Below are 23,347 nucleotides of genomic sequence, written 5' to 3'. Positions count from 1 at the left end.
CAGGAGGGGTAGGTGTAAATTGATGACGTACAGAAGGGTATGACCTGGCCCTGGATCCAGGAAGTTGGTTTAGAGATGCATGTGAGATATAAATGTGTGAGTGAACACTCGAGTTGCTTCACAGTTGTTGTTTTTTTATGACATCTCTCAGTTATAAGGAAGGATGAATTCTTATAATAAGCAAACCCCTTTCGCCAACCCCCCTTTTCCTGACCCCAAACTCAAATTCATACTCACTGTGAATTTTAGAACATGTGGCAACTTTAGGAAACATTATATATTCAATATATTCTAGTTTTTTGTTGGCTAACAATAATGGGAAATATTCCACTTCCTCGCTTTGATGTTGACAGCTGGTTTAATTTTTAACTGTAAACAAATGTGTCTAAAGGCTTTTGTATTACACTTCCCTGTACTGATGTTATTATTAGACATTCATTGGTGCAGTTACGATGCATAAGCTGAAGCAGTTAGATGAATCATAAAGGGACAATTCTTCATGCTTCCTCCTTCCCCCTGGTGGATAATTGACAAACTGATAAACAAATAGGTTACCTTATTTCATCATGTGAGACGGTGTAAGTTTCAGTATAAAGGTCACTGTCACAACTTTATTCACAGAAAATCCTCAAGGCTTTTATTTGACTTTTTTTCTGCTTTAGCAAAGCTAATAATAGCATAGGGTTCATCAGCCAGCTGGAGCCTCCAGTGGGAGCAGTAGCACAAAGGCATGAATGACACTTTTGTGATATAGTGATACCATCTTTGCCACTGCACTTGCTGACTCACTTGAGCATCATTCATGCTTGTGTCCCCTTTTATTCCGTTCTTCTGTCATGGACTTAATGGGCCATCTTATTGCACAAAGTGTGGTAATAGAATTTAAATTTGCTACTGAGTCGATATGGAAACTAGTCCTACCTGAGAAATCTAAAATTGATTTTAGGGCAAATATGAGAAGAGTTGAGGTGTTAAAGTTTGGCTGTAGTCCAATATTTGGGTGTTGGCTCGGTATTAATATCAAATTGTCCTCATAACGCACAACAGAAGCTTGTGTGGAGCCTCCCTCTTCCAAAGAATCTTTCTTTCTGAGCTTTTTCATCAGATATAACTTTGACATAATACCTCGAATGATTACTGTCTGTAGTGTGCCATGGCAACAGAAACTGAGATCTGGTATGTCATATTTTGTAAGCTTTGTTTTTACTGTCTTTGATTTAAAACTATAGATAGATTTTTTTTTTTTTTACATTTATTTATTGCTATTTTTATATGTATTTTTTGTTTTAAATTTATTTATATGTTACATAACTAAATGTAAATACAACTGCTACATATTAATAATGAAGACCCATTTTTTAAAAAATATTTTTCACTCTGTTTATTCAATGTTAAAATTTTGGACACATTCAGAATAAGCAATTACTTATACTAATGTACAATAATTACTAACTAACACACACATACAGAAAACAAACCAGTTGCTTCAAAGGTTAACACAACTATAATAGTGTGACGAGTCTATGACAATTTATGCATATCATATTTATAGTATATTTGATTAAATAAACATTTTCACACAGGACAATAAATAGGCCTACAGTATGTACAAAGTGTAAATATGATTTAGGATATGCCAGCCTAAAATACAGCTCAGGCAGCAGCGATCTATTAAAATGCAAACAAACATGCTGAAACTCAAAATGGTTTAAAGGTATCTGCTTTTTCCTCTCATATCAGTGCAGGATCTGATTCAGGATCTGTCAAATTTGTTAGGTGATCAATAAGTTGGCTCGGTCTCTGTGGCTCACTAATTATTTATCAATATCAGTTTTGTTTAACACACACACAGCTGAAAATGTTTCCTCTGTAGGAAATATTCTAACAGTAATGTCAGACTCACTCCAGCTCTGTGCCTGCAGAGGGCGCTCATTGCCAAAGTGCATGAAGAATAAATGATCCAAGCAGCAGACTGACAGAGGTGAAGATGTGGCTCTGTCCGTTCTTTGTAGTCTTGCCAGGTTTGGTTACACTAGTGGGGGTGGCCGTTGGCCTCTGGCTACTGCTGGGTTTGTTTCCTGTTGGTTTGCTGTCTGTGGGTTTGGATCCTGTGGAGCTGGAGCCGGTGGGGTTGGAGCCGGTGGGGTTGGAGTCGGTGGGGTTGGAGCCTGTGGAGTTGGAGCCTGTGGGGTTGGAGCCTGTGGGGTTGGAGCCAGTGGGGTTGGAGCCAGTGGGGTTGGAGCCTGTGGGGTTGGAGCCTGTGGCGGTGTTATTGTATGGCCCGGTTGTATTGGTGGTGCCACTGTATGGCATCGATGTGATTCCCTGTGTTGGAGGTGTGTTGGATGACTGTGTGATGTGTGAAGGACAGAGGAGGAGACAAACAAAGACTGATGACATAACATGGCTTGTATATAACACTGTGGAGCATGATATTATCTATTATATTACAAAAAATACTCGATAAATGAATGTTGAAATTTTGGCATTGGTTTCAAAGACAAAATGCAATAATTAAGACATATACAAGGGCATGATATTAAAAAGTACTGACATTTCACTGCAATAAAATAAAAGTCTTATTGGATTTATTAATTTATTAGATGTTTGTGGTAAAAATGAAGTCCTTTATATCATTATAACAACAAAAGGAGGGTATAAAGTCAGATTTTTTTCTTTTAGATGTAGTTTTTCACTCTTATCTCCTACTGTATCTACTTTGTAGCCAGTGAAGAGGATTTTTACCTGCACACAGACGAATCCCAGCAGAGCCAGCGAAAACAGCCCCAGGACAAGATACTTCATGTTGGATAAGAGATGATTTCCTCTTGAGGACAAACAGACAGCTGAAGATATCTTACTAAAGCCTCACTGTTTTTAACGACTATTCAGTCTTTTCTTTTCTTTTCAAGGTCTTGCCGGGTCATACACACTTGTGTATCCTTGCCGAGAGTTTTGTAAAATGTGTTTTTTTCCACAGGCTGGCCTTTTATAAGGCATTCAGATTTTTCACCTGATACCTGTATTCATTCAGGAAGCCCTGCTTCAGTCTCCACCCCGGCTATGGACCACAAATGCAAAACCTCACACTGAGCCAATTGAAATCAGTCCAGATATGGATGTAAGAGATACTTGTCTCTGCTGTCTTTGTTCAGCAAAGTGCCTTAAGCCTCTTACAGTAACTGCAGCTATTTTTATCCTTCAGTGGCTGTGATTGTCCATAAAATCTAATTAGATGCTCGTTGGTTATTACTTAAAGACAGGTAATATTTTACAAGGCCTCACCTTGTTGAATGAAGTAAAATAAAGTAGAAATCCTCATATAGATTGCCTTGTGAGATGCTCCTCTTTGAAGCAGCCTTGGAGATCATTATCCCAGTGAAAATATGCGTTACTCTAAAGTTAAATTAAACATACAGCTGACAGCAATGCTCAGTAATTGTGCTATGATTCATACATCTGTTACAGCATTTAAACACACTCTGGGTGCTCAAACAGACAAATTTATCAAACTTAAAGGTCCGGTGTGTAGGATTTAGGAATATATATATTGGCAAAAATGAGATATAACATAAAAAGTATGTTTTCTTTTACATAAAAATTATTGTGTTTGCATTACCTTAGAAGGAGCCGTTTATATCTAGGGACAGGTCCTCCTTGCGCTGCCTTGTTTCTACAATTGCCTAGAATGGTCAAACCAAACACTGGCTCTAGATACAGTCATTCATGTTTTGCGCCAGCCACCATAGTTAGCAGCCCCTCTGTGCCCAGAGCATTGTTAAAACACCAACTTTTTAGAGTGAAACTGCTTTATTGAGCGTTTTCCCTGGTTTTAATTAACAGGGCTGTTGGTTTGAGAGAGGAGGAGACCTGGTGAAAACGCCCTGAACATCTGGATCAGAAGAAAGTTGTGCTAGGCTAGCAGCCCATCTGTGTCGTGACAAACACTGATTTGTAACATCAAGCTGCTTTATACAGTGTTTTTACCAGTTATAATCACCGGGTCCGTTTGTTTTGAAAAGGAAGAGACCTCTGCAGATAATTTGGCTCCCAGTAAAGACCTTGGTGAAATTCTAACTAGGAGAGGTTTCAGCTGGTTGCAGTCTGCAATCATCACCACTAGATTCCACTAAATCCCCGGAAGTCTTACACACTGTTCCTTTAAACAGTTCGCTAATTACCTTACTACCGTAACCATTTCCCTGTTGTTTTAAATTTGATACATATTTAACTGTAAGTTAGTTTCAAATTGAATTGCTTTTAAATTCCCCACTTAATCATCCAAGAATATAAATCATCCTTCCAACCTGAAATATATATTATCCCAAAAAGATTTGCCAGAGTTTTGGCCAGGTCTGCTTATCATCTTTCATACACAACCTTGCATTTGCTTTACTCGACCCACAACTTAAGACACACGTCCACATCCATCAGTTTGCAGTGATTATACAGATAAACTGACATTAACTGCTGTCACGTCCTAAGAGCGCATGAACAGAGTCATGAGGGAAAAACAAAACCACCAAAGGTTGTTCCAGACAAACAGCCTGAATTTGAATGTGAAGCTGTTTGAATACAATGGGCCTTTTTTCTTATATTAAAGCAAAATGCAAATGTTATGGCAGCCGCAACTCTTCCGTGTCCATCAGTCTGTAGGACTAACCCAGCTCTGTTCCTATACCATTTTCCTCCAAGTTACTAATGTTTTTCACTTTGAAAAATAAAATACATTTACTGCAGAATCCAGTGTCAATTCAATTATCATTTTATTTGCCAAAACATCCAAAGAAATGTCAAATCCTTTGTTTATGTTCACTGTGTGATTCACATCTGAAGCATTGCATTATACATTATTTATTGAGATAGTGTGGAGCAGTCTTGATCAAAAGCGGAAAAGAGTTCAGTGCAAACAAAGCATTTCATAGCCCTAATATGATATAAGAGTCACTGTAAGAGCCATTAGATAAGAGGCTCTGTCAAAAATCCCATATTTCTTTTGAAGAGTGGTGATTTTTTTAGTTTTACACCTTCAGCCCAATACACCACAGAGCAGGACAGAGATGGCAGGCACCAGTAGTTGACTGCAGGGCCCGAACAAGGAGGAAGATGTTGCAGCTGATGTTGTAGGACGAGTTGTCCCAGCTGGTGGCGTCGACTTTGCGGGGTGCTGTGAAGAAGTGTTTTTAGCCGTGGTGCGTGAGGAGACAGCTGAGGTGAAGGAAGTGGAAGGTGGCGTTTTGGTTGCATTGTTGTGGTTGTTGGTGGTTACATGAGTAGAGGTGTGACCGGGCAGTGGTGTGGTTGCCGCTGCAGGTTGGGTGGTACCAGTTGGTTTGGTGTTGTTGCTGGTCATTGTTGCATTTGTGCAGGAGCCACAGGGTGTTACAGGAACCTCCTGTAAAAAGAAAGCAACAGTTTCAATGCAAAAGAGATGTGATCAATCCAGAGTCACTTTCTATTTTTAAAAAAAATCAGTGCCAAGTATAATATGGGTCAGTTCATTATAATAAAACAACATATAACCTCATTTGAATCTAGTGCTACCTAGCCATGCAGGTTTTGTTTGCACAGGTCCTGAGATAGGCATCTTGCTCATTTGCACCTGCAGCAGCAATGTCCCAGTTACTCCACACAACTCACACTGTGAACAGTTATTATAGGGACTATTTCTTTGGTAGGCTATAAAGTTACGTTCAGCGAAACCTGAAACTCTCAGTGACCTCTATAAGTTGTCCTGGGTAACTGGGTCATTGCTAAAGGAATACTGCAACATTTCAGAAACACTTTTTATATATTTACTTTTAAGAATGACAAGATAGGATGAATAGTAATCTCACGTCTGTGTGTCACACTCCAACACAGTCTGGTGTTGGACACAAAATGTGTTGAAATTATGTGCTGGCAAGTGTTGTAAACCTAAGTATTTTGCGTAGTTGCGTAAAATACCCATGTAAGGTAGTACTGCAAAGTCCAGAAAGTCACATAACTACGTTGACTTTGGGTTTCACATGGGACATGGACAGCAATCTCCTGGTTAAAAAGTCCTGGTTCAAATATGCACACGATCTTTTAACAACACATTATGTTGTGGCGGTCATGAAATGTGTTAAACTTACATGTTGGCAACACGGAAACAATGCCCTTGCAAAGTCTGTTACAAATGGTCGCAGTTTCATTGTAAAAGCTAACAGTTTGGTTACATTTAGAGAAAGAAGAAAGAAGAAAAAAATACTTTGTTAAGTTTGGGAAAGGTTATTGTTTTGGTTAAAATAACTACGTACGGGGCATATGTGTAAACTTATGTACATTGTGCAATTATGTAAACTACCTAAGTAAAGTACTAAGGTCATTACGTAATGTCCATAAAGCCACATAACTACATGGTTTCACACAGGACACAAACTCATGGTCTCATGGTCAAAGTCCACATTTGTTTGACCCATCCACCACCCCTTCCGCCCAACGTGAATTTTCTCACTCTTTATTCTTAACTTGTGTGTCCACCATGGCAAAAGATTGTCATCAACGTACTGACATTGTTTTCGTCTTGCCTGCATGTAATTTTAACACATTTTGTGCCCACCACCACACAATGCGTTGTTAAGACTTTGTGTCCATTTTACATATTTCTTTGAGACAGGATGTGTTCAGTGAAGGCTTAGCATGAAGACTGGAGGCGCGGCACTGTCTCAAGTGGAAAAAATACACCAATCAACACCTCTAAAGCTGTCTAATTTACACCTTGCATCTATGTTTAACTCATACATGAACAGAAATGTAAAAACAACAATTTGTGATTTTAGTGGGAGCTCTATGCTGGAGCTCCTTCTTTATATGCAAAACTCTTTCCGTCTGCTTTGCACTTCTGTGCAGCATCTTCTGCTGTAGTGCAGGTTGCCAGATATGGAGTGTGCACAGGTTTTGATGTTGGTTCCTAAACAGGAACAATGACACCAAACCATGCAACCTCATTGTGGCAAGAAGACAAGAAGGAAGCTACGCACTGTAACTGTGCCCAGAAATAAACAAGAAATAGCTCCAGCACGTAACTTCCCCTAAAACCACAAATTGTCTTTGATAAACTATGCTAACAGACATGAAATTGATACTGACCTACATTTAACTCTTCCCAAAATGTAGTTTATTTAGTGTCATGAGCCCAAAATGTAAATTCCTTCACTGCACAAACCATCTCCATGACTAAATACCAATATAACTAAATGTGAAAACATGTATCTTTGGTGAACAAACCCATATAGACACAAAAATGAATGATTAAAACCTTAAAAAAGGAATTCAGAGTACAGATGATACTACTAATCATCATTATAATAACAGTAAGATAAATTATATTCCTGCCTGTCACACTTATCACTGGACTTAACTGTCTTTTGAACCTATTTCACTCAACTGTTGTTTTCCTCCCTGTATTACGCTGTCAGTTGCCATAGATAAAGCTGCTGTGTCCCTGTGTTGCGGACAATTCATTCACAGCCACACCATGCAAAGGTCAAGCACCTGATGCTCCAGGTGAGTACATGAAGCATGAAAATATTAACCACACTTTGCATATTGCTGCTGGTTGGTGGAGGCCTGCAGCACATCTCTTCCCACAACACAAGTGTCTCCTGACTGCGCCAAAATCTGTCTCTTTGTTGTATGTCATCTCCCCTGTAGTCCAGACCTACGCTTTATTTTTCATGACAGGTCATATCTAGTTCATCTGGAAACAGGAGCTGACACCAAATAGCTCCCTCCAACAAAAGAAAGAATTAGTGAAATAAAGTAGGTCTAATTTATTCAGTTTCGCAGAATTATAGCAGCCGAGGAGCTATAAATAAATTTCCTGGTCATAATTATGCAGAAGTGGAACAGATGAAATTAAACATTACAAGTTTGATAACACTGGAGTTGTACAAAAAGTGTATTCAGCTAAGTACATTGTAAACTAATTAAATTTAATGAGCCAATTTGTTTCATGTATAAGGTTTTGTTAAACACAAAATGACTAAAAAAGAAACAAACCAACAACTATTAATCCAATATCAGTAGGAAGTCCTTAAAGTGTTCAGAAAATTTGATATGTAAATAAGAAATATGGGATGATCTTGTAATGACCACTGTTTACAAGGTCAAAAAAACATATTGTTTTTGTCCTCATTATCTCATCTATTTAATTCCTCTCCGTTAAGTGTTGTTTGCAACACAGATCCTTTGCTTTAAAATAGATAAAATCCAAACTTGTTGTGCCAAAAAAGCAATCTCAGTTCCTCTGTTTACCTCCATTTGCCTAGACTGTGAGATGCATTTAAATGCTTCATTTACCTCTCACTGATTTGACTGTGGCTACACTTAAGCCAGAAAAACAAAAGCCAGCTGTGCTTTGAGCTGGAAAATCTAATAAATCAGCTGTCCAACCAGTGTCCACTCATCAGAGAGGTTGAACTGTTTGGCGATCACAGCCCTCTGGATGTGGACACAAAATCCACTCTTTTGCACGAGGTATCCGAAGTGTCCCTTACCTCAGTGCAGCCCAGTAACATGAAAGTCAAACAGACAGAGAGGACAAGCATCTTTGTTTTCTCCATCTTGGTCTTCAGCTGTACTTTACAGCTGACCCCACCTCTCTGTGAGTCCTTTTATACCTGCCGGCTCTCCACAACCCTGATACTGATAACTGTTAGTCCTCAGAGAGAGGAGGGAGAGAGAAAAATCATGTATTGTACACTGGAGCATAAAAAAGCATGCACTCTACTCTGGAACATTTCCAAATTGACCTGAAGTATTAATGCTAAGAGAGAGCCGACAAGAAATGTGATATGTAAATAAGAAATATGGGATCAGAGAAAGGCTTGTGAGTAAATCTTACACTGTATTTTGTCAAAAGTAGTTCATACTGAATGTCTGTTTTAAAGCTAGGGTTACATTTTGCTTGCCGGTCCAACCCTGGAGACTTCAGCACACTCATGATGTGATGCCAAGGGGTTTTGGGAACCATGGACTGTCCCACATCATACAGTAGTGCCACATTACAGGGAATATTACATTACCACATTTTATTCTTGTTTAACTAGATTGTCCAAATTGGTGTTTAAAACAGGATTGGGTGTGCTCAACTTTATTTTTTAGTAGTAGCCCTGAATCCAGCCTGTGGCCCTTTTGCTGCATGACATCCCCTCTCTCTCTCTCCCCCCTTCACACTTGTCCATTAAAGGCAAAATGGCCCAAAAAAAATTTGCTGGGCTTAAAGTGGCTAAAATCAATATTTTAATAAATTTAAAATATTCAATTTAGTTTTTGGCCCTTTTTTGTTCACTCACAGCTCCCATAGTGTAGTTTTTGAACCACAGCGGGTATTTTTTAATGTCTCCTCATGCAACCATTTATAAAAGATCTTGTGAAAATACACAAACAACAGTTAATATGATCTCCAACAAATTAACATCCCACAAATGGCAACGTCATGTTATGTACTCAATGTAAAGTTGGGCAAGGTTCAGGCAAGTAAAGCTGAACAGGTTGGCTTTAGGAAAGTAAAGTTTTGTAGGTTAGGTATAGGCAAGTACAGTTATGCAGATTAGGCTTAGGAAAGTATAGTTACATAGGTAAGGAATAGGAAAGAAAAGGTACTTACTAGCATAGGCAAGTAAAGTAACAAAGACTAGGTTTAGGCAAGTAAAGTTACGTAGGTTATGTTTAGGCAAGTAAAGTTACGTAGGTTAGGTTTAGGTAAGTAAAGTAACAGGCTAGGTTTAGGCAAGTAAAGTTACATAGGTAAGGTATAGGAAAGTAAAGGTACTTACTAGCTTAGGCAAGTAAAGTAACAAAGGCTAGGTTTAGGCAAATAAAGTTATGTAGGTTAGGTTTAGGCAAGTAAAGTTACGTAGGTTAGGTTTAGGGAAGTAAAGTTATGTAGGTTAGGTTTAGGCAAGTACAGTTACGTAGGTTAGGTCTAGGCAAGTAAAGTTAGGGGGGTTAGGATTTGGCAAGTAAAGTTACCTTAGTTAGGTTTAGGCAAGTAAAGTTACGTAGGTTAGGTCTAGGGAAGTAAAGTTACATAGGTTAGGTTTCGGCAAGTAAAGTAATGAAGGCTAGGTTTAGGCAAGTAAAATAACAAAGGTTAGGTTTAGGCAAATAAAGTTACGTAGCTTAGGTTTAGGGAAGTAAAGTTACGTAGGATAGGTTTACGCAAGTAATGGTACGTTGGTTAGGTCTAGGCAAGTAAAGTTACCTAGGCTAGGTTTAGGCACGTAAAGTTACATAGGTCAGGTTTAGGCAAGTAAAATAACAAAGGTTAGGTTTAGGCAAGTAAAGTTACGTAGGCTAGGTTTAAGCGAGTAAAGTTACAAAGGTTAGGTCTAGGCAAGTAAACCAAGTACAGTTATATAGTTTAGGTTAAGGAAAAGAAACATAGTGAAGATGTACCTTAAAATAACTTCAAGTTTACTTGGTTTCACATGGGACACAAACACTGGTCTCCTGGAGGAAAACCCAGTGTTTGATTGATCCATCCACCATCTCTATCTGCTTCCTTATGTGGATTTTTGCTCTTTATATTACCTTCTTCTTTACTCCTGCCAATGTGTTGGTCATGCGATCGTAGCCTTAGTTACTGATAATTAATGGACTAGTTACAGTGATTTTTAAGGGCTCGAGCCAGAAGAGCTAAAACCCTATTGCATTGTTTGGAAGTTGTGTGCAAATAAAATCCAAGAAGTATGACCTCAATGAACCTGATAAGGCTGCTATAACTAAAGGTCAGCAAAGGCTTGTGTGTTTAACTTTTACGCTGTATTTTGTCAAAAGTAGATTGCACTACATGTCTACTCTAAAGCTTGGGTTACATCTGATTTTACCTCAGACAAATTACTTCTCAGTTAAACCCTGGAGGTTAAAGCACGTTAGTTAAATGATGCCAGAGGGCTATGGACACCAGGGACTGTCCTCCATCGTACAGTAGTGCCATATTACAAGAAATATTGTGTTACTAAGTTTTAAGTTGACCTGAGATGAAACTGAAAAACTAAGGTAATTTCACTGAGTTAATGATAACAAGGTAGTTAATATGATTTTATTGATAGTGAAGTTTTACAGCCTAGAGGAGTCTGTTAGAAAGTAAATATGGCGTAATCTCACTTTATAATGAATCACACTTTAAACATGATAACTTATCAGGACTTAATTGCTTATGTGGAAAAGATTAACTTGGTTTGTTGGCCCTGCTGCAGTTGGTTTTTACTGTAATACTGAATATTATATTTATATTTTATTTTCTACTTTCCTTATTTTTGCAAAGACTACAGGTCAGCATCTGTACAGTGCATTTGGATGAAAACAGAAACTTATCTGTTTTCTCTTCATATTTACCTTTTTACTTTCGACCAAGCACATATTAACTCGAGTAAAGGAAAGTCAACTGAGGAGAGGTGATCTAATTCACCCTAAAATGGAATGTAACCACAGAAACCCGTCACCAAAGAAGACTTGTAGGGTTTCTCTGATAACGCAAGAATTCCACTCTGCTTACTTCTTCATTTTTCCACCTCAGTGAACATGATTCTGATTAAAAATTTAGGAATAAAGCACGTCTGATTTCACCTTGCCTGTTCACTAGCAGCTGATCTGTTGAAGCAAGCAGAGTGGAATGTGCCTCTGTGATGTTTAGTTTTTGATATCGTGTTGGTACAAAAATACTTGAGGCAAAACTGGCACCTTATCAGTCTCTAGGAAACAACGAAATGATGTGACGGCCTCATTGCACTCATGCATGAAATAATGAGAACATATTGGTATGGCAAGTAGTGTAATGGTAGTTGACAAGGTGGGTATACTACTAGGTAGATGGGTAGGTTACCAAGGAGGAAGTGGGTATACTCTCCTACATACATACATATTCCAACAGCTTTTTGGCTGATAGGTTGGTAGATAGATAGATACCCAGAAGAGGTGGGTATATGTGGTATATCTGCGTATATCATGGCCTTGCCACACTGATACAACTGCTGCGCCCTAGGAACATGCAAATAGCAGAAGGAAGGGAGAATGCTGGCCAAAATCTGTGGCCCAATGGCAGGCTTATAGCCAGAGTCTACATCTGGGGAGTCAGACTAGTACCAACCATGTCAGCATAGCTTGCCGGGAAAGGATCTAAACAACGATCCAAAGTTGGCGAGGGAACAACTGCCATGGCCATTTTCGAAGGAGGTATAAGTCTATGCATATCAGATAATTAGTAGGCCAAATATTAACGGTAACATAAGAAACCAAAGTGTATCAGTAAGTGATTCCTTAACTGTCCATACTGACATAGTTTTCAACTAGCTTATATACTAATCAACTTAATTTTCTTTATTTGTCAATCCACACAATCAGGCACTTAGCAGCTGAAATGTACCTCTTTGTGTATCTCTCTCTTACATAGACACCACACGCATGCTTTAAACAAGGGGGGCAGCACAGGGTCAGCCAGCGTACGGCACCTCTGGAGGCATCTCAGGGTTTAGTGCCTTGTTCAGTGCCCAGGAGGCGAATTGGCACCTCTCCAGCTGCCAGTCCACACTCAATACTTAGTTGATACGGGGACTTGAACCAGTGACCCTCCAGTATCCAAACAAATCCCAACGGACTAAGCTACTGCCATGTACAACAGCATAACAGAATTCCTGACTTTCAGTCATAGCTTTTGGTTTTGGTGTGCCACCACAAGATTTTAAGTGGCCCCACACCTGGCCAGTCCTATGAAAGATTTCTCGGGCCTCCACTGGATACAGGTGTTCTTAGTTTTAATCTTGACCAAACAGTGTGCACCAGCTTGTACCTTTGTTAAATACAGTTTATGTTCCTATAAAACTTCAACTTATCTATTTTAAGGAAAAGTAAACACACAGCCCTTCTCATTTTGATTTTACTGGGTTAAAGATGACACAGGGACAGGTGTGACAGAGAGGCTTCAAGTGATAAATTATACAGTTCTCACCAGGACCTTGCTGGCATAAGTTATTTAAAGATCAAGACTAATACAGTGCACAAATGCAACCCACAAAATCCCCTGACTACTTAAAACAGACTTCTCTCTGATCATCAGCCTCAAGGGCAGAGAAGGAAACAAACTTGACGGTGTAACAGGTTATTCTTGTAGCTATGAGCCAAGCCTTTGTTGTACTTTATCAGCAGTGTTATCACGCTGCATATTTCCTGGTATCAGATATTTCAATGCCTCTTTCAGATTAACCCAATGCCACTGTCATCAGTGCTACTGCGTATTTCATTTACGACATGTTTTTCTGCATATCTGTTTGTAGGATTAGCTCAGAATCAATTCCTGGAGGCACTTGTCTTGCTCTGATATCAAACATGTTATTGACCCCTTTTGTGTTACAGGAAAGACACTGATTTCATTAAGCAATATTTTATTGCCTTGGTGGGTTTGTGGAATTCAGCCATAAAGATGACAGAAGGACGAGAGGTCTCGTTAACATTTCATTTGATGTTCAGAAAGACAATCACGTTCATATAAAAATTCAGAATTGCAAAACTTTGGAGTGCATTGCTGCAACAATGAGCAATGGATGATGTAAGAGTAAAAGGCGAGCATGAAACATTTAGAAAACCATAAACTGACGAGGGTTTGTTCATATAAGCCGAGCCGAATTCCTCATGAACGTGTTGCTTGTAATTGCCCTGCTGTTCTTTGTCATCAGTGTGTTGCTGTGACCTCTGTCTTTAATGCCTCCCTGTAAAACAAATCTCCCTCAGGGTACTATTAAGGCTCAGCTTCTGCAGTAAACACACACAACCATTATGAAAATAGTGCACAAACAAAGGGAGGGACCGTTTGTGTTGGTACAGACGACGTACTTCAGTGACACACAGCAGGGGAAAGTAAAATAACTCCGCTTTCAGCTTCACAATCAGTTTCGCAAGAGTTAATTTATTTTTCTTTTTTCAGTTCTTGCTAGTTTCTTTGCACACTGCATAATTTGATCGAATCTGACCTTGGAGGAAATTTAAAATACATGCAAATACGTTTTTCTCTCTCTCTTGGACTCATAGAAACAATGTATTTCAAAACTAAACTTTATAGCCTTTTAGTTTTATCAGGTACTACTCTGTGATTTCACCTGTTTTTTTAATGTCAACAAAGCACTTTTTATACTATAAACCACGCTGAATGAAAAAACACGATGTACTTCCTGAAAGCTTCTGTCCCGTCACAATGGGTGCAACCTTTGATCTTGTGTAAACCCAGGATAAAGTCAGCTACACTGATTAAACAAATGAAGAAAGCAGGTCAGCACAAAGACTGATAAATAATTTGCCATTACTGAATCTTACTGGGCTGGCTGGGCTTCAAGTCTCATTCATATGACCTTCATATAACTGTGTCTGTTATTATTGCCTATTAGTGCAGGCTCATGTATGTAATTTCTACATCTTATGATGAGAGTTTGAGGGTTCTGCGCAGTATCTTAGCTGTTCCTAGGACTGCATTCTTCTGGACAGAGACCTTAGATGTTGTAGCTGGAATCTGCTGGAGCCACTCTCCCAGTTTGGGGGTCACAGCCCCAGTGCAGGGACCACCACTGGCACCACTGTTGCCTTTATTCCCCACATGTTTTTTCAGCCCTTGGAATTTTTCAAGCTTCTCGTGCTCCTTCCTCCTGATGTTGCTGTTGCTCGTAATTGCTACATCTATCACCACTGCCTTCTTCTGTTGTCTGTCCATCAACAAGATGTCCTGTTGGTTAGCCATCACAAGTTTGTCAGTCTGGATCTGGAAGTCCCACAGGACCTTAGCTCGGTCATTCTCCACCACCTTAGGAGGTGTCTTCCATTGTGACCTTGGGACCTCCAGCTCATACTCCAGATGTTCCTGTACACTACGCCAGCCACTTGGTTATGGCGTTCCATGTACGCTGTTCCTGCCTGCATCTCGCTGAACTGTCTCAGGAAAATCTTTGCACAGCCTGCACATGGGGTCCTGTGGTGTGGTAGACCCTGCTTCTATTGATCTTGTACTAAGTGGCAGTTCTTTTACTGCCGTGATTAGTGCTTCCGTGCTGTCTTTCAGTCCAGCCTTTGCCAGCCACTGGTTGGATTGTTTTGATGTCAGCCACTTCTTCAAATTGTCAGTGGTACATGCCTTGCAGGGGCTTGTCCTTCCATTATATATATCTGAAACAGAATAAAGTTATGAATATGACAAATTGTTAAGACTGAATTAACCAAGAGTACATTATACCCTGTGAAGTAGTTAAAATTAGCACCACCTCAACTAGCTACGAAATAAAAAAATGCAACTTACACATTAATGTAGTAATCATATTATGAAATATGTAATACCGTAATAAAACACTAGTATGGTGCATTCTCGTCAGTACTTTAAGTAGGGTTAAACGTTAATACTCCTGTACTTTTGCTTCAGTAACATTTTGAATGCAGGGTTTTAGTGTACTTATACTCATACTGTGGTAGTGCCACTTTTTTAGTAGTAGAATATTGTACTTTAATTGATTTTTTTTTTTAAATATTTCTGTCAACTTTCACTTCTACTCAACTACATTTCCTGAATAAAATGTGCACTTGCATTCCGATACATTTCCCCTAAGCATTTTTGTTTCTTCATTACAACAAAGTAAAACCAAAGGGTTTGGCAAATCAGTAGTCCTAGCCTGAAAGTTAGATCATTGGTTAAACACATGAGGGCAAGTGCAAACAAGTGCTCTCAAAGTCGCAGTGGAGCTTTAAATAAAATAAAATGTGAAGAAGAAATGACTTCATAATCCCAAAAATTCTGAACATTTGCTTTTTTGCATACCAGCATTTACTTGTACTTTAACTTTAGATATTTAATTACATTTAATTTAATAGAATTAAATTTGCTAGGCTACTAAAGTACAGTAAATATTAGATACTTTAAGGCTTTTACTCAAATAATATTCTCAGAGGTGACTTTAACTTCAACTGAATTCATTTTCTGATGAGATATCTGTACTTTCACTCAGATGTGGCTTTCAAAGGTTTCCCCCGCGTCTGTGTCAAGTATCTGAACACTTCCAACATAGTCGTGCTGTAGTGAGGTTGGTGTTTTCTGTCTCCATCTAGTGGTAGGAAATGTGACCCTATGTGACAGGAAGTGACGCATGACAACAAAAACGTGCAGCGCTTTCTGAAAGAAATCAGTGGAAAGGTCTCAGTATGCCTAATTTAAAACAATAAATTGGCATTTGTTGTTTTTATAAATCACTACAGCCGGCCGGCGATACTTGGACAGCATTTACTGGGAGGAAGTTAATATAGGTAAGGTTTTTTTTTTGCACTCGTCGCCGGCTAGTTAGCTAGCTAGCGGCTAACTAGCTAGCCTCGGTATGAGCTGTTAACACTACATGTATTGGGCTAGTATGTTTAGCCACTGAGATTAGCTTTCGTCAATAAAACCGTTGTGTTTCTTTTGTGTTTTTACGTACGTGCGTTTGGGAATAAACGTTTTGCCCTTTCGGAGTTTGTTTATCAGTAACAATGTATAGTAAATGGAGTAGAGCAGTGTAGCATCGTCAGGACTTCATGCTAAATGATAATGAAAGTTTCGGTTATTCTAATGAACTTGCATGTGCTAACGTTTGTGTTGAGTTTGGTCACAACATGTTTAGGCGCTTTATCACCTCTACGTTACGTTTTTGTCTCCGTCTCTTCCCTTTCCCACAGACTTGTGATGGCAGCGTCTTTACCTCAGAAGCCAGGGATGGCAGGGATGCCGGCTCAGCAGCAGCAGCAGCCCCACCTGCCCCCCGGCGCTGCCTCAGCCGCCGGTCAGCAGCCCATGCCCCCTCAGGGAGCTCTGAGAGAGATCTCCCCCGTGTTCCTCTGTCGGATTGGACAGGAGACTGTCCAGGACATTGTCACTCGCACTATGGAGATCTTCCAGATCACGCGGGCTACTCAGGTACTGGACATCAGACTGTTAACCTGCTAAAAATAATGTTCAAATGGACAGTTAATGTCCCTCCATCTCTGTGTGAGAGATGCTGGCAAGGTATGAATGGATTCGCAAACAAGGGCAAGACTGTTTCTGATTTTGTAGGATCCAGTGTTATAGTGATAGATTACTTGGTGTTATTTGTATTGGCCGGAATAAACTGAATATTGAACTGAAAATAAAAGGCATCAATAAAAATAACAATGATACTTAGAATTTAAAGTGTAGTTTTCTACTGATACTCTTTTTCAGCTAACACAAAAACTCCTCCAGTAGGTGATGAGGATAAAAAATGACACGCTGTGCAGCCCTATATCTTTACAGTGCATGCAGTCCAATACAACAACCCCACAAAGGGTTTTTTCTTTGTGAAACCTCCTCAGTTTTTATTGACAAAGTATCAGAGAGCTATTGGTATGATGACATGTTAAGCTGTCTTGCTGTTGCATTGGACTGCATGTTATTAAAAAGGTTTTGTAATATTTTGTCAAGAGCTGGGACCAGTCCTTATTGTCATTATTGATTTATCAGGGTTTATTTCGATTCTTTTTTGACAAAACAGTCTCAACTCAATGTCCAGTTACATGTTTGTTCCGGAGCTTTTGACCATATCACACGGTCCTCGTCAGCAGAATCAGTTTGCATGGTTTTCATGGAAATATACATGTTCAAACCTCTGATTCTGACCACCTGCAGGACTTAAAAATCAAACCTTAAAGGGATAGTGCACCCAAAAATGAAAATTCAGCCATTATCTACTCACCCATATGCCGACAGAGGCCCTGGTGAAGTTTTAGAGTCCTCACATCCCTTGCAGAGATCGGCGGGGGGAGCGGCTAGCACACCTAATGGCAGATGGCGCCCCAGACTAACGTCCAAGAACTCTGACTGCTTCTCTGTGCTCCGCGCTCACGTGTGCGCGCTCAGGGTGGTCAGTGATGCGCCGTCTCTGAAGAGCAGCAGTCTCGTCAGTACTGATGTCCAGATTCTCAAGTACAGGCATCGCCAATTCCCAGTCTGAGCAGCAAAGACTTTCCTCATCCGTTGACATTGCTTTGCATTTGAAACAACTACACCACCAGGTTTCCAGCGCTCGACTCCGGTATTCTGCGGCTGGCTGAGGCTCATGAGCTACGGTGGCTGTTTCGTCTAGTAGCCTGAGTTCTGTGCGTATACTTGGGCTCAAACAAATACGGCTCAACAAAGAAATGCTGTTCCTCCTCAGTTTCAAAGTCTTTTGGAAAAAGACCGTAAAAGACCGTAGTGCAAATTATCTTTTAGCTCTGTGGTTACTGCTGTCTCCCCCTGCGGTGCACGTGTCACGTGATGTAAACACGGGTGAGCAAAGCTCATGCTTTCGCTGGTCTCACGCAAGCACACACATGTGAACGCGGAGCACAGAGAAGCAGTCAGAGCTACAGGCTACAGTGAGGCTAAAAACAGAGTTCACGTGATGTTTTTTGAAACAACTTTTTATGTCGGGGCTGCAGCACACTTGGATCACTACAGATGAGCAGTATGGAGATACTTTGTGGATTCAATTTTATGTTCTTGGACGTTAGTCTGGGGCGCCATCAGCCATTAGGTGTGCTAGCTGTTCCCCCGGCTGATCTCTGCAAGGGATGTGAGGACTCTAAAACTGCACCAGGGCCTCCATCGGCATATGGGTGAGTAGATAATGGCTGAATTTTCATTTTTGGGTGCTCTATCCCTTTAAAAGTCAAAAGATCACCTCGGAGATCACAGTTTTAGTTTAGTTACAGTGAGAAAACTTCCTACCATCTGAACTTTACTGTTTCCTTTCAGGTGTGTGTGGATGTTAACTGAGTGGCTGCTGTTCTTCTAGCTCACAGGGTTCCTCTGTTGTCTGTCAGTCTGCATTTGTCCCATCCTCCTTTCTGGCGTATCTGCTTGGCATGCTTGTCAGCATCTCTCTTACTCATGCTTCCATCTCCACCTGATCTGTGTCTCTAATTGTCTCTCTCTGTGTTTCTCAGTGTATCACTCACCTCTCCCAGCTTGTCCTTGTGCATTAAACTGAGCAAGTTTTTTCCCCCAGCCCTGAAAACTCTAAGTAAAGGAGCAGCATCAGGACCATGGACTCTCAATTTGTGTTTTGCATTTTACCCAGGCTTGAAACATCACCATCCACATGCTCTTATATCGGATACACTATAAAAACTAAGGAGAGTGGGAAATTCTGGGTATGCATGTGAACCAAAAATGTAACTAACAGTGATGTCTTCATTGTAGCTTCCTAATGGTGTGACCCAGAGCCAGGCGATGTACCAGGACCGCTTCGGGAAGCTCCAGGAACACCTACGGCAGCTTGCCCTGCTGTTCAGGAAGCTCAGACTCCTGTACGAACGCTGTGTGGAGATGACCTCTGACCTGCAGGAAGGGCCGTCAGAGGTCAGAAAGGAGCCTTTATTAGTTTTATGTGTTTTATCAGATATTCAGCTTTTATTTTTAGGAAATAAATGATAATTATTGCACGAAGCACATACAGATGGGGGACAAATTAAAGGAAAACCCAATATGAAGAGTCTTGGCATGGAGACAGGTCCCCACAAGCCTCCAGCAGCTTCAGTGCTCATTGCCAAGTCTGTGAAACTCTGTTGGAGGCATGGACGCCATTCCTCATTAATCTCATTAAAATCAAGATGAGACCTGAGTACAGATGGAAAGAAACGCAAACGTAGCCAGTGATAAAACAAAAGGACACATAACATCGGAGAAAGTCACAGACAACACTGAATAGATCTGAGAATAATAGTTTATGCTTTAACAATACTTAAAATTAACTTTCTGTCCTTTGATTCAGCCTTCATTGAATGCATTTGCAGAATTGTATTAGTGTATCATTTGAGGGGGAAAAACTTATTTGGATGCATTCTGTGTCCTCAGCTTCTGCCGTACGTAGGAGAGGAGCTGGTGTCTGTCAAAGTGGAGCCGTGCAGTCCTGCTGTCAACCAGGAGAGAAAAGAGGTTCTTGAGGTGTGTTCCTGTTGTCTTTTGTCACAAGTTCATGCACACGTGTTCTCTGTGTTGTTGGAGTAGTGAATGAAGTAGTGACAGCTGCACCTCTCTGTACTGTTGTCAGATTGCAGCGCAGTCGTTCTCCTGCAGTGTCGCATGCATGAATAAATAAAGTATGTGCTGCAAAGTAATTCCACGGTGGTGTAATAATGGGCCCTCATACTGCCATATATTTCAGTGATACTTGGAAAATAACAAAGGTAGTTCAAGGTCCAACACTGCTGCAAGTTAAATAACATCAATATACTGTTTCTTCGGTGGACACAACTTTGCTACTTCGCAGTTCAGGCTGATAGTTGTTTATTATTTTTTGCTGTTTGCCATTCACGAGGAAAGTGGGGTTCCCATTTAAAAGAAGACAGAGCAAGAAAAAATATATAGCTTCTGAAGTCTTCTGTAAATGCCTGTAGGTGGCAGTGCTGACACAGGCCGAGTACAGCTCTGTGGTGTGGGTGAAATGCAGAAACTGCATCATGTGCAAAGTAAATTTAAAATCAGGGTGTTGTTTTAGTAAACATTACAGTTAATATTCCAGCGGGGTAAAGAGTTCAGGCAGGTTTGGAGATTGCCACCAGGCAGCCAGTGGCGAAATATTGGAAACATTAGCCTGAGGCTGGGTAGCTTGTTTGTTTTGTTAACAGCATAGCAAACCAGCTAAAAGTGTCTTTTCTACCCTCAAATTCCTCCAATAGGTAAATTTGTAAATAAACCTCGCTTATTAATCACGTTCATAGTGAGTGTTTTGTGGTTTGCCTGCAGAAGGTGCGTCAGAAGAACCAGGAGATGAAGGTGCTGATGGATCAGATGAGGAACCTGCTGTGGGATGTCAACGCCATGCTGACCCTCAGGAAATGATAGTTCCAGTAGATGCACTCTCTTTCAAGAGAAGCATTCCTCTACAGACATACGGACTGCGTCACGGCAAAGCCCAGGTGAAATAAGGGAAGTCTGTTGGATTTGGAGTATGGGACCTTTTCACTTCGGCGCACCGTCTTTTTGGTGGCACTTCATCACTGACAACTTACAAGTCACAGTTCACCCGTCTACTATTGTTTTATGTATTATATTGAAGTTGTTGAGGGGAAACTATTATTTAGATAGGATAAGACTTAAAGGGAAGCTTGTATTGTTTAACCTGAACCCTATTTTCTCATGTTTTTTCGTCACACTGACTAATGGAGACAGCTATTTTTGAACTTGGACTAGTATTGACAGAGAGCACTGTAGCTGCAGCAGCAGAACAGGCTGCAATGTAGTCCCTATAGGCAATGGTGCACTGTCAGTTTACATCCATAAAAATGCTTGCAGGCTTCTTATTATTGTCTGCTAACATTATGGAGAAGACCCAAAAGAAAAATGAAAAGACCTTCCACTAGTCTGTTTGTTGTTGTGTGTAACCAAGGTTCTGTGAAGGAACGGTCTCTCTCTGAGATCTCTCAGACTTTTCCCAGTCAGCTAAATATTCAGCTGTGACATTGAAAATCTTTTTGATAACACTAAGCCACGCTTTTTGTACTCAACACAACAAACTCGTCCCGGCACTCCTCTCTCCAGCTCTCACAGATGTTTTTTCTTGCAACAAGTCTCCTTTCTTGAGTCTGTAGAATGAGACTTCTCCTTGAGCAAGGCCAGGTCACAATGACAAACAGACCAGCGAAAGGTACTGAAAAACATTTTATCTCTCTGCAGGGTCCTTTCCATAATGCTGTCTGCCGCTTAAAATAACAATCTGAGCCTCCCGTGGAAAAAAACAAGCACTTCCAGTGGATGTACATCGAGGTCTGCAGTCTTAAAGATTTATCTGATAGATTTTAAAAGTCATGGCTGAATGTTTAGCTGATTTCAACAGTGTGGAAAAGTCCACAAGATTTCAGAGCTTCTCTTTGAGCAAGACGTGGGTACACACAATAACAAACAGAACGGATCAGCCAAAGGTAAAGAAAAACATTTCATTTCACTGCAGGGTCTTTTGCTTAATCTTGTCAGACACTTAAACAACTGAACTTAAACAATGTAAACCTGTCAGTGGCAAAAACAAGCACATTTAGTGGATGTAAATGGACACAATTGCCTGTAGGGATTACACTGCAGCCTGTTTCGCCACTGCAGCTCCAACGGTCTCTCAGTACCGGTCTCCACTAGTCACTTAAGACACAAAACATGTGAAAAAAAGGCTCCAGGTTGAAGAATATCAACATTTCCTTTTAATGAAAGCTTAAAAAAAGCACAAACTGCTACAACAACCTGGGAGACTCCAACTCCAACATCATTGTCTCTTTGTAAAAGGCAGCTAACAACCCGATTAATCTTTGCCAAGTGCTCTACAACTGTTATTTTGTCACGGTGTATATGTGAATATGTTATGGACTCCTGTTTCCGTACCGCTTAAATAATGAGTTGAAACCTGTATTGCTTCCAGTAAAAACAAAAAGTTTTCTTGAAACGGTGCATTCATGGTGTTTTGCCCTCAGGTGCTGACTCGACACCAGACAGACTCGAATTCATTGCAGGTAATTCATCCAGAAAGCACAGAAGCTGATCTGACGACTGTGTTTACAATAAGAACAATCGCCCTTATTATGCTCTGTCAGTTGTAAAAAAAAAAACACTATGAGTTCAGAATTCAAATTAGCCCCTTGGCAGCTATGTATCTCAGGTGCTTTGTACATAAGTGTGTGTGTGTGTGTGTGTGCATGTGCTTAATGAGATTAGCTTCCTGAGTGCTAGACAGCACACCTGTTTACCCTGAGGGCGTCGAGACTTGCTTGCCTGGGAATTTATTTTTGTAAACTGTGGGACAAAAGGAAGGCCTGCTGAGGTCATTTCTGTTTTGTATGAAATAAACTTTTTTTTTTAAACAAAATTTCTCGACATATACTTTAAGTGCGGCTTCTTGATACAAAACAGGCCAGCTCAGACTTAAGTGTGTGTGTCATTGTTTCACTTCCAACCCTGAGGGTCGACGTGGGAATGCATGATCTCCTTCACAATCGAGATATTGTAGAAGTACATGAAGGCATATCCACCGACACACTGATGCGTGTTCTGACCCTGACCTTTTGTAGTCATCTTCCTTTACACACCAACAGCTCATCACTGTAGCGCTCCTACACTACATCAGACTGTTAGCCTGGATCCCGAGGACATGTGATTGAGTAATGCTTCTGATTGCTGTAATTGTATTTAGAATAATTTTACAGCCAGTTCAGTCGGCCCAAAGAGTCTCTCCGTCAAATTGATTGCCAGGAAAATAAAAACCCAGGATGATACTTGTGTGAGACGCTACAGTACATGGCACAAATTATCACTGTATCCATTGGAAAGGAAAATATG

At 40.3% G+C, this 23,347-nt stretch overlaps 2 protein-coding genes across 2 annotated transcripts; one reads left to right on the top strand and one right to left on the bottom strand.

The window, feature by feature from the left end:
* Nucleotides 1-1,372: 1,372 nt before the first annotated feature.
* Nucleotides 1,373-2,943, bottom strand: LOC117264140 (uncharacterized). The gene is made up of 2 exons (XM_033637971.2): nucleotides 2,746-2,943; nucleotides 1,373-2,349 (listed from the first exon to the last, which is right to left on the bottom strand). The coding sequence occupies exons 1-2, from the start codon at nucleotides 2,803-2,805 to the stop codon at nucleotides 1,930-1,932; spliced, it is 480 nt and encodes a 159-aa protein (XP_033493862.1). The 5' UTR covers nucleotides 2,806-2,943; the 3' UTR covers nucleotides 1,373-1,929.
* A 13,182-nt stretch (nucleotides 2,944-16,125) lies between these two features.
* Nucleotides 16,126-22,868, top strand: LOC117263086 (mediator of RNA polymerase II transcription subunit 30). The gene is made up of 5 exons (XM_033636212.2): nucleotides 16,126-16,299; nucleotides 16,705-16,942; nucleotides 19,229-19,387; nucleotides 19,883-19,972; nucleotides 20,774-22,868. The coding sequence occupies exons 2-5, from the start codon at nucleotides 16,712-16,714 to the stop codon at nucleotides 20,867-20,869; spliced, it is 576 nt and encodes a 191-aa protein (XP_033492103.1). The 5' UTR covers nucleotides 16,126-16,299; nucleotides 16,705-16,711; the 3' UTR covers nucleotides 20,870-22,868.
* Nucleotides 22,869-23,347: the final 479 nt, after the last annotated feature.

This window comes from Epinephelus lanceolatus, chromosome 16, assembly GCF_041903045.1.
Source record: "Epinephelus lanceolatus isolate andai-2023 chromosome 16, ASM4190304v1, whole genome shotgun sequence".
NCBI classification, from domain to species: domain Eukaryota; kingdom Metazoa; phylum Chordata; class Actinopteri; order Perciformes; family Serranidae; genus Epinephelus; species Epinephelus lanceolatus.
The sequence above is the reverse complement of the archived record's forward strand: the minus strand, read 5'-3'. Positions and strand labels throughout refer to the sequence as shown.